The sequence below is a fragment of the Semicossyphus pulcher genome, unplaced genomic scaffold (assembly GCF_022749685.1).
Source record: "Semicossyphus pulcher isolate SPU_LCO1_2020_fin unplaced genomic scaffold, fSemPul1.0.p SCAF_7, whole genome shotgun sequence".
Taxonomy (NCBI): Eukaryota; Metazoa; Chordata; class Actinopteri; order Labriformes; family Labridae; genus Semicossyphus; species Semicossyphus pulcher.
The window spans coordinates 20,524,574-20,536,443 of record NW_027211748.1 but is presented as its reverse complement, the minus strand read 5'-3'; the positions used below and the strand labels follow the sequence as shown (position 1 = coordinate 20,536,443).

Below are 11,870 nucleotides of genomic sequence, written 5' to 3'. Positions count from 1 at the left end.
AGCTGGAATATCACTAGGGGGCAGTAAAGACCAAAGCACTACAGCTCTGTGTATGAGTCTGCTTAGGAGCGACTGGTGCTCTATATTTTCTGTGTTTTTAGAAAACAGGACTCTAAGTAATTGAATCTGTTGTAAGGATGGTATGTTGAGTTTGCCCAATCGACTGGCCCACTGTGGTTTATCTCCGGCTCGACCTCTGTGACCTTACCTGACGGAGACAGGATGTAAGCACGGGTATCCAGTGACATCAACACCTCTCTCTCTCTCTCTCTGAAGCCTCCCTGTCATCTCCTGCCAAAGATCCTGTTTCCTGAGGTATCTGGGGTGAGAGGAGAGTTTGTCTCAAGTTCAGTATTTAGGGCTTAAAAATGTAGGTGGGCCTGTTTTTAGACCAGGACCCGGTGGCCGCTTTAACGGTGTCCTGTCCTGTCCACCTCCAGCAGTGACACCATTAAAATGAGGGACCTTAGACCAAGACAGGGTCCAAAGGGTTACAGCAGGGATTATACTTATTTATTGTGTCCGCACAGTGAGGTGGATGTTTTCAGGCTAGATACACTTGTGGACGGTATCTAATTTAAAGCGGTCAGTTACATTTAATAAAAAGTACGGTTTAAAAACCAGTGAATCTCTCCTGCAAGGGCGTATTTGGTAGCAGACAAAAGTACAGCTTATTCAACATAAAATGATACAATAGATTAGCATCCTGTGGCATACATTATACATAATTTTAGGTATGATTACAGAATGAAATCAAAACATATTATATGCTAAACCAATGTACTGCAATGCTGTACAGTCAAACACAACACAGGTCGGTTTGAGTTCTATTAAATTTCCTATATCAGATACGTAAAGCTAGAAATTTAAATGTGTTAATTCAAATGTTCAATCCTAGATGAGAAGTATGTTGTTGAATTAAGAAACACAATAATGCATTTACATGTTTTATTCAGTTTGACTCTCCTATAACCACCTACTTATATTTTCTATGAATGGTATAAGGGCTGGGTTGACGTTGCTTAGGGGCCAGATTTGGCCCACGGGTCGCTAATTGAATAGGTCTGACATTAAAAAACCTGGTTTGGTATTGTATTATACGTATATTATGAAGTACTGTAAATGCAGATTACAAATCAATCTACAACATAAGTAAAGCACCACACTGTAGGAATAGTTTATGAGGTACTCAGATCTTAAATAAAAGTAGAAAAACACTCCATTAGAAGTCTGGTATTCTTGGGGTACTGGTTTAGCTCAGTTGGTAGAGCAGGCGCTCCATGTACAGAGACCACAGTCCGTGTCGCAATGATCGCAAGCTCAATTCCAGGTCTGCCAGTCATTTGATGCATGTCGTCCCCCACTCTCAAGCCAAAAGAACAAAAAATAACCTTTAAAAAAAAGAAGTCTGGTATTCTTACTTACATAAAAAATTAAGAGGTATTATCAGAGAAATTTAAAGTATTAATAAAGAAAAAAAGTACTTCTATAAATAAATAAAGAGGCTAAAGTCCCTTTCCATGAGTGTTTATATTATTACAGGTGTACAGTAAACTGCAGGTATTATTAGAAGGGAATTAAGGTTGGTAATAAACGTCCACCAGAAGCACGCGAGTTCTGTTTGAATGCACTGCAGGGCACAGTGAGCTGTGTGTTTGTTTATCATTGTGTGTGTGTGTGTGTGTTTTGAATAAGAGACAGATGGTGGAGCGCTGGTGGAAAACAAATTATTGGCTCCAGGTCAAAGGGAGTCCAGGGAGAGTAGTTAGCAACATGTTGGTCTCTATGCACCACTCCATCATCGGCCTGAATCATCCATTACCCATGATTCATTGCAGTGCTGTGTTTTGACAGGATGGTGCTGTCTGCTCTCCGAGTCCGAGCCCAAAAAAAATGACCTTACTATGGCCGCTTTGAGCAGAACCAGAACATGAGCTAAAGAAAGGTCCGTGTTTTCTCTACCGTGGAGCCCAAAAAGGAGTCACAGACTGTTCTGCAGAAGCAGCTGTAGAATCTGATACAGTCACAGATTTAAATCTGTTTACAGGGGAAGGAATTCACTCGACCTGCGCTTTCTTCTTTTCCTAAATGAGATAACCAGAAGGCCACTGATATGAGCCAGGGAGAAATTTGTGAGCTCCTGTTATTTGAAGATGAAAACAGACCATTGTTTGAGTTGTGCAAGGGTATACTTTTGTTATAGCTTTAACGTTTAAGGGAATATTTAAATGAGAAATCCATATTTTCATATTTCTCCCTTTAACGTTTAGCTCCCTTAAGCTTTGCCGTATAGTTGCTAAATTGTATCCTAACGTGCACCAGAGTACGAGAGCCCTGTTGTTAAACTGTCTTCAATGGGGGAAAACAGTGGCCCCATTACGTAATGCGCACCTTTAAACAGCACAGTCACACACTGCACGACACACACACATGGAATGGCAATTTGTGTTGCAGGTAGGAAAAGAGGAATTTACTGAAACGTTAAATGTGCATATTAGAGCCAGTGGAATCCCGTAAACCCACACTTTTGAAAAACAACGTGCCTGGAGGGTGACGCTACGAGGGATATTACTGGAATTATAATGAGCAGGAATTCCATTACTTTTACACTGTGTGTTTAGATGACGCAAAGTCAGAAAGGACAGACGCACAAACATTAGCTGTGAACAATTTACGAGGCAATACTCAGGACACAACAGATATAAAATATTAGCTGTCTCAGACAAACACCAACTATGTTAGTAATTTTAGCTTCTTTAACGTAATTAGTATGAATATGTTTTACCTTTAACATGCATGACCAATTGAAAACTTGAAGTGCTCATTGCGACTCAAGCTAAAGGTCCAACACTTATGTCCAGACTGAAGTGTCTCAAATACTATTGGATGGATTGTATTTAGAGTTAATTAACAAATGCTTATCATTCATTATAACATGGCTATGTTAAATACTTCATTCTGACTGGTTAATTACGACTTTCCGGGATCTGTTATTTCTCAATAACAGACTGTTGAAGAACTGACCGTTGTTAGGCATGTGACTCTAATCACAGACTCTGGAGGACTAACTGTTATCGTATTAATGCGCCAAAAGAAGTCCTTTAAATTTGACGTCGGGATACGGCAGTGTTTAAAATCGGTGAATGGAAAAGTAAATGTTAACAGACTCCGACGGTTTCAATTAATACATTAATTTCCAAATCAATATATTGTCTCAAGGAATTGATTTTCTAAGTAAAAAGCGGTGTAATAAGCGAGATAATGTATCGTGAGCAACCTGCTTACATACTAACTCTATAGTAACCAAGATTTAGAACATGTTAGAATTTATCTGCTTAAATGGATAGCCCATTCGCTATTGCTATATTACATTAGCTAACATATCTGTAAAATAGTTTTAAACAATACAAGAGGAAAAGTAATTGAGTCCTAGCAAACAAGCAACAGCTCCTAGCTGGTTGTAATGTTAGCTAAAAATTGCTTGAATGCTAAGGCTAGCTGTTGTGAATACGCTGTCACGCAACAAATATGTTGTTTTACCTTGAAATATGGCCAGACTTGACTTTATAACTGTTTGCTAGCTTACATAATTGTTAGCCAAGAATGTATGCCTTTCCTTTCGTTTATCATTATCAAACAGAGAGAGGTTGTATGCTAACTTTAGCTGTTGTCCACAGGTAGCTAATGGGTCATCAAATATGGTGTTTCAAGATTTTCACTTTTGTCTTTGATCATTTAAGAAGAAAGAAGTGAAACAATAAAATATTGTTAGATTCCTTATGTCTATATTATTTGCAACCATGTAACACACAGAATGACATAACAGTATTTTAAATTCCTACCTTGGGAGTGACACCAGACAAAATTGGCCTCCATGTATATGGTGAATCCTGTCTTTGCACATCCTGTCAAACAAAAAACTGACCCCAAATACATAACTTGTATGGCCAAAGTATGACTGTCTTCCAAGAAAGCAATGATACTATTTCCTGAGACCTGTAGGCACCAAATCACTTCCTGTGAGGCAGAGTACTCCTAAGAAAGACATAAAGCAGACACCAAGTGTTACTAGTATGTTGTACAAGTTTGATTTGATTTGTTTGCGACTGTCTGTGTTTTTACAAAGGACACTGGTGCCATGTCTGTATCAGTAATAAGACCCTCTGGTTTCACACCTGCATTGAGCTGTGAGAGACCAAACAACACATACTGTGCTGCTGTGAGAAAGGTTTTGTGAGTGTAGGCGTCTGATTCACTGTGATTATACCGTCACAGCCACAGCAGACAGCAGCAGGCCAGTTTAATGCTTTTCTCTGAAACACCTCAGACTGAACCCCTGTTGGCTTGTTCGATACAACAGAGCTAAACACTCATTTTCTTTCTAAGCCATTAATTGCTCACTATGCATCAAACACAATGACTAATTTGAGCTCTGTCTGTTAACTGGAGACATTGACATTCAGAGACGCAGTTCAGGTTGTTAAAATGTCACCTATACGTTTAGGTGGGAGGTTGTCTTTAAGGGTGTTTAAACTCAACGCTTTTCTTGTGCAGGAACGCTTCATGTCCGCATCACACTGTGCATCAACAAGCCAGACTGGCACCCGTGTAAATGCACGTTATGTAACACTTCACACCTGTAAATGCCTTTCTGGCGGGCCAAAGATTACGAGGGTGTTACTGAAATTTGCTATTCAGCGTCCACTGGAAAATTGCTGCATGTTGTCACTGTCTCAATGACTCAAAGCCCACTTTCCTGCTCTATAAAATCCTTCAGGCTTCGCTTCCTTTAACTCATCGGAGTGTAGTGGCTGCGATGTAAACAACTCTGACAGTGAGCGTTTCATTTTCAAAGACTGTCCTAAATCAGCAAACAGTGCTTCTCTCATCTGTTTGTTTTCCCTCTGTGATGCCAATGTCCCCACCAGCCCTCTCCCTGTTTCCTGTTGCATAATATTATGTTATTCATATTCAAACTAAACGGCAGTAAATCGGCCCTTCAGAATTTAAAAGGGAAATCGACATACTGCCAAGAATTCTGGGATTGTGCTTTTTGAAAGTGTTTTTGAAATAACTGCCAGCATAACTAGAGACCTCTAGCATTTTTCATCCTTTCTCCATCTGATTATATTACTCATTCATAATTCATTTTTATTAGCCAACAGCTGAAAGTATTATTTTTCTGAGACCTGTATGCATAAATTATATACAAATTCAGTTGTTTTCATGAATAGAGAAATTAGCTATAGAGACCAAAACCGTTTTTTTTTACCAGACTGTAAATACACCCATCAGCCATATCATTATGACCACCTGGCCTATATTGTGTAGGACCGCTACCTGAAGTGCCCAACTGTAAATCAGTCATCGCATTTACAGGGTATGCCACTGTCATGAAGGCGTGTAATTGGTCTGCAACAATGTTAAGGTAGACCGTGGTACATGTCAAAGTAACATCCACATGAATTGCAGATCCCAGTAGAACATTGCCCAAAACATCACACGTCCTCCGCCGGCATCCTGGTGCCATGTCTTCGCCAGGTAAGCGACGCACACATTACATATAATGTACAAGAAAACGTGATTCACTAGACCTTCCATTATTCCGTGGTCCAGTTCTAATGCTCACATGCCCACTGTAGGTGCTCTTGGCGGTGGACTGGGGTCAGCATGGGCACCGTGACCACAAGAGCTGCAGTTTTGGAGATGCTCTGACCCAGTCCTCTAGCCATCACAATTTGGCCCTTGTCAAAGTCGCTCACATACTTACATACTACTTCTCCTGCTTCTAACTCACTTGATCCCGAGCAAACCCCGCCCCCTGACAGGTGCCAGTGTAACGAGATAATCAATGTTATCATTATTATTATTCACTCGACCTGTCAGTAGTCATAATGTTATGGCTGATTGGTGTATATGTGTGAAGTTTGGCCTTTTACGTTGGGGCCTTATGAGTATTGGCTCGCTTTTGGAGCCAGCCTCAAGTGGCCTTTCAAAGAACTGAAGTTTTTGACACCATGTGGGCATTATTCTTCAGCCCACAATGTTGTCACTCGTCCAAGAGCCACAATGATTTGGATTCGATGCTTGAGGGTGGATTTTTTTTAATAATAACTATGTATGAAATGACAATGTGTAAGAACGCAATCACGGTTAAAAGCCTACAAAGAATTATCTGCTAGTTTAAGAATTATCTAAATCTGCAGGTCTTTTTGCCTTTGCAGAGCTTTACATTTAATTTTATTACACTGTTTAGCTGCCCAGGCCAAGAATGCACATAACAATGCACACTAAAACAACAGGCAAAATAAATTAACAACTATCTGGTTAGCATGGTGGTTCTTTTAGCACTAAGGAGCAACAAAGACAGCTTCAAATGAATAGTAATATATCTCTGTTTCTGCTCATTGTATAAATAAACATTTGTTTGCTTAGATGTAGTTTGGAGGTCACTATGGACATGACAGTAAAACAACAGGCTTTTAACAAGCGACCAAGCTATATCTTGCTACTTGAGGGGAAATAAAAGGGGGAAAGTGGATATTTAAAAGTAAAGGTAAAAACTAAAGTTAGCGAACAAATTCCAACGAATCAATTCATCTACATGCTACAAAAAGTATTGTGTTTGAATGTAGCTATAGTACAAAGAGGCCCAGTATCTCAAAGTGATCCCGTGCGTGACCAAAGCACTATAACACACTGTATGACCATCACCATCAGACAAACACTGAGTTCTGGCTCCCAGTAGAGCTGCTTCAGCCTATAGAAAGAATGCAGCGGAAGACGCTGTGTGCACATTGGGATCCTCTGTTCCCTTTTTACAGGTCGTCTGAGTCGTTATGTTATGTAAGAAAAACGCACCTCAGTGGTAAAAACATTGTGGAATACCGGTGACTTTCCACAGGTTGTAAAACGGACAGGTTAACTAGGCAGCAGATTGATCTTATGGGACCAAACACAGATGTGCACTGTGAGCTCCTTGTTAGGGTAAACTGGCTCCATGCTGTTGGTACCGATTTGAGATATTTTGTAACTGGAGGCAGATGTTGGATACAGAAAAACACAACACAAATGGCCCCTACCTCCTCAGAGACCAACTTACAATGGGTACACTTGTGTCGGTGATAAATTCGCTTCTCGGCTCTCTGTTCAGCAGAACCAGACAAAGTCTCGGACGTATCACATGGACACAGTTGGAAGACAGATGGGCCACATGCCTCCTATATATACAGAAAAGAAAGACAAACAGAAAGGGTTAGTTTCTACGTTAATGTGCCCAGTAAAGAAATATGACTTTTATGCTGAGCTTTTATGGCTGTAGTGGGTTGGCAATGTGAGTCTACCGCTCGGTTGGTCAGTAAATCAGTTCACCTCTTTGATCCAGACTAAAATATTTTTGAAACTTTGGGATGAGTTGCTCTGAAATTTTGAACGGATTGTTTGATTGCTTGCCAATTTGTACAGATATCCTGAGGCCCAGAGAATGAATCCTTCTGAACTTTTATTGTAGCGCTACCAGCAGGTCGAAGTTTTCATTAATTCTCTAAATCACAATATTTACTAAATTAATGATGAACCCCAGTACACATTTGGGTTTTTTAAGAAATACTGGATGGATTGCCATTTAATGTGGTACACATTTTTATGTCCATCTCAGGAGAAAGTGTAATTATTTTGTCCATTACTTCTCGTAAGACTAAATGCCTATACAACTAATTCCCACAGCCTCAGCTGTACTTTTTGTTTAGTACTAATAAGCAAATATTAGCATGCTAACTCGATAACATAAGATGTTGTACATGGGAAACCTGCTTAAAATTATTTTGCTAATTTATTTTACATTACACCCATCTAACATCACATTCTTACAGCACATGAAATGGTGAATACTGTAAGTGGTAAACTGTAAATACACATGTGTAAATGGTATATACTGTATCTTGGTACCTTATCAGTGATTTTAGTTTTGCAAAATTCTGGCAAATAGGCTGCCCAAAGCTATATTTGCCAAGCAACAAGCAGTTGGATGTACACTTGAGATTGCTCCACTTGTCAGTGGTAGATGGCGAGGTAACAGGTGACTGCAGATTTGTTGTTGAAAGAAAGCTGCTTTGGTTTTTTGTTGTTAGTTACTTTGCCATGAAAGGTGTACAACCTAAAACACTGACACATTGCTTCACAGATGCCCTGATGTTGTTGTGGTCTGCTAAGGCTGACATTGCTTGCAAGTGTCCTTTTATTTAGTAGACGCCAACAGAAAGTGGATCAATTTACAAACTGATTGTGGACAGACAAATTAAATGGTGGAGAGCAAAGTGCTACTTAGTAAATATTTCTCCATGTGAGGATGTCGGCATCTGTTTTTTATGTGTTTTGGTAGGAAGAATGGAAAATAACCACACCTCAACTATGCGTCCATTCCTCGCCAAACAGCCAGCCTATCCTCCTGTGCCAGACATCCTGCCCAGCTGTGGTGAAGAGAGAGGTGGACCTGCTTTGAGCCTTGTTGGTGAAAGTGGGTCTCAGATTCCTAGATTCCCTCACACTTGTCCTCAAGCACAAACATCACCCTATGCCAGGGCCATAAACTTGAGTTTACTGTTAATCACATGTTGGTTTAATAAAACTATCAGTTACAGAGGAAGTAAACATCTCTGCAGGTGACAGCCAGTAGACACATAAAGAGGTGCTGTCCAGTCAAAACAACCTGCAGAGACATACCAACTGCTGAGACACAATGAAAGAATTCTGTACGGGAAAAAACAAACAGCAAATTTGTTTTTTTCACACTTATACTGTATGATTTGTCCCTTTCAGCATAACTTCACCACTAGCACTAACAAGAAAACACACATGGACCTTTTCCACACACTCCACACCCCCTGGCTATATTTCCCTCCCTGACACGCTCCTCGTCCCCTCCCTCTCTCTGACAGTTAACTGTATAAATATCCCACTCTCAACATTGCTGGGATTCAGACACTGGCCTGAGCTGACCAGGGGTTCACAGAGGAAGAGAGACGAGCCTAAGACCAAAATAAAGAACATAAAATTCAGAGAAGAGAATCTCTAGGAAACATAGAAGGATAAAAAGTTGCAACCCAGCTTATTTTCCAAATTGAGAAACTCTGTCTGACCCTCCAGGATGTGGCTCCAGGTGTTCTTCCTATGTCTCTCCTGCTTTACTCTTTCAAGCCGAAGCCAGACCCAAGATAGAGCCGCCCTCCATCGCTCCAATGACCCAGCTGGGCGCTGCCAATACACCTTCACCGTGGCCAGCCAAGAGGAGTCCAGCTGCTCCGGAAGCAGCATGAAACCAGAGATGGATGGGGTCCTGTCGCGACTCACCCTGCTGGAGGCTCTGGTCAGTCGCCTGATAGCGGGAGGGGACGGAGGTGCAGTGACAGGGGTCAGGGCTAACGGTGAGGAAGGTATCCAGGAAGCGTACTCCAAGGTTACAGGGGAGAAAAATCAGCTTCAAGAGGACAAGGTGCGTCTGAACAGGCAGGTCCAGGAGCTGCAGAGGAGGCTGGAGGAGCTGAGTCGCGAGGCAGAGAGCCTCAGGCAGAAACCCTGCCAGCAGAAACACACATCAGGGGGGAGTCAGCGTGAAAACAGACCTGCAAGCGGTACGTACATCAGTTTATAGAGGGAAAACAAATCAAAACTTTAACATCCTTCACTAAAAGTCCAAGAAAGACCTCTTTCTCTCACTGGCATTTCACAAGATCTCTTTTAGTGAACAAAATACGTTTCACTGCAGATGCTCTTCTATTTTGTTGCTTTTTGATGAATGTTTTCATGGCTGACGTAGGCTATGAAAAGCCTCCCGGGGCAACAGGTCAGGTTGCAGTTAGCTGTCCCAGGTTGAGTAAGGGGATTGGAATTTACAAACTTCTTTTATGACTTTGTCACTCATGCATGGGTGTTTATGTGGGTGATCATTTTCAGGAGCGCAAAAGCATGATTATAGGGTGAACCTGCTGCGCTCAAAGGCAAATTAATAAGACATGTAAGGGACTTTAGCTTACTGCAAATTTATATGTTTGTTATTTTGTCGTTTTGTCCAAAAATTCCTTCCCAGGCATAACTTTTGAGTACTAATTTGCTTTCTTACACATATTTCTTCCTCTCTTTGTGCCTCTCAGACCCTGCATATGATAATGGGAATGGTTCTTACCAGGAGATGAAGGCCGAGGTAACAGAAGTTCCAGCATCCCACCTCATTCCTGAAGGAAACTTCACAGGTAAAAGGATTTTTGGATGATAGCATTACTGCTAAAATAAGCTTAGTGATTGCCTGAGAAAATATTGTGCCGCAAATGAAAAAGCGTGCTGCAAAGAGCCAAAACAGATTAATTGACAGCAAACGGCTGCAAATCCAGTCATCAAAAAGTGCTCCAGGCCTGCAGAGGGGGGTATTAAATCTGTATATGTTTTGCGAATATGCAACCTTCCGGAAATTGCAGCCTGTTTCTCCTCATGATAATCCAAGGCTATTGCAGCATTAATATGTAACAAATACCTTGAAGTTTATTATCTCTCTTTTTTGCAGGTTGTGGAGAGCTGCAGTCAGTTGGGGATCCTGTGATGCACAGGAAGGCCGACAGTATCACAGGGAAGTACGGGGTGTGGCTGCAGGACCCTGAGCCCCAGGGTGATCTTTACACCAACAAGACTGCGTGGCGCATCGACGCAGTGGGCAAAGACGTCCGTCAGCTCTTTGCTTATGAAGACATGGATCAGTTCTCCAGAGGATTCCCCACCAAGGTCCTGGTCCTGCCAGAGCCTGTGGAGAGCACGGGGGCGACCATGTACCGCGGCTCCCTGTACTACCAGCGCAGACGCAGCCGTACCCTGATCCGTTACGACCTGGCCTCTGAGAAACTGGCGTCACGTTTAGACCTGCCACACGCCGGCTTCCATGGTCAGCACCCGTACTCCTGGGGCGGCTACACCGACATCGACCTGGCGGCGGATGAGCAAGGTTTGTGGGCGATCTACAGCACGAGCAAGGCAAAGGGTGCGATTGTGATTTCCCAGCTGGACCCAGAGAGTCTGGAAGTGAAGAAAAGCTGGGAGACCAACATCAGGAAGAACACAGTGGCCAACGCTTTCATGGTGTGTGGACGTTTGTACACAGTGGCCAGCTACACCGCGCCCAACACCACCATCAACTACATGTTTGACACAGCCACCGGCGAGGGACGGGCTGTTGCTGTTCCCTTCAAGAACAAGTACCGTTACAACAGCATGGTGGACTACAACCACGCCCAGAGGAAGCTGCATGCCTGGGACAACTTCCACATGGTCACTTATGACATCAGACTGGGCCGGGCCAATCGTAGCAGCAGCTAGAGAGGACACAGACAGAGAGATATGGCTGTTTAAAGGACTGTGTCAATGCAAGAGTGAATGATGCAATAATTATAATCATTTCAATTGTACTGACGATACTGCAAGGCTTTGTAATCTTTTTGCATCATTAAAATCTATTTTTTCTACTTCTATTGTAAATAAGATCTTTAACACCAACAGGAATGTATTCAAAAATGGTATTAATGTAGCTATCATAGATCACCTGTGATTCATACAAACAGTAATCATGATATAAAATTGAAATATTTTTGTTAGCTGTTAATACATGTTCATATTATTTAATTTCTCAATAAAAACATTTTTTCTTAAAAATCACATTCCTGGTTGTTTGTGTCATCATTTTTTCTCTATTTAATTTTTAAAAAGTATCTAACTCTTGTTAGTTGTTACTAATGATAAAAAGCAAATGTATTAGGCTACATTTTCATTATAATGTGAACATGGAGTGTGCATGGAGAGAATTGTACCAAGACACAGTAAAAGGTACAGGT

General features: G+C 41.6%; 1 protein-coding gene across 1 annotated transcript; it reads left to right on the top strand.

The window, feature by feature from the left end:
* The first annotated feature begins 9,145 nt into the window (after nt 1-9,145).
* LOC138612160 (myocilin-like) lies at nt 9,146-11,462 on the top strand. The gene is made up of 3 exons (XM_069685470.1): nt 9,146-9,629; nt 10,149-10,247; nt 10,556-11,462. The coding sequence occupies exons 1-3, from the start codon at nt 9,146-9,148 to the stop codon at nt 11,356-11,358; spliced, it is 1,386 nt and encodes a 461-aa protein (XP_069541571.1). The 3' UTR covers nt 11,359-11,462.
* The last annotated feature ends 408 nt before the right edge of the window (nt 11,463-11,870 follow it).

Coding starts and splice junctions, on each gene's coding strand:
- LOC138612160 (XM_069685470.1), top strand. CDS start 9,146: ATGTGGCTCCAGGTGTTCTTCCTATGTCTCTCCTGCTTTACTCTTTCA. Junction 9,630..10,148: donor TGAAAACAGACCTGCAAGCG/GTACGTACATCA, acceptor TGTGCCTCTCAG/ACCCTGCATATGATAATGGG. Junction 10,248..10,555: donor TCCTGAAGGAAACTTCACAG/GTAAAAGGATTT, acceptor TCTTTTTTGCAG/GTTGTGGAGAGCTGCAGTCA.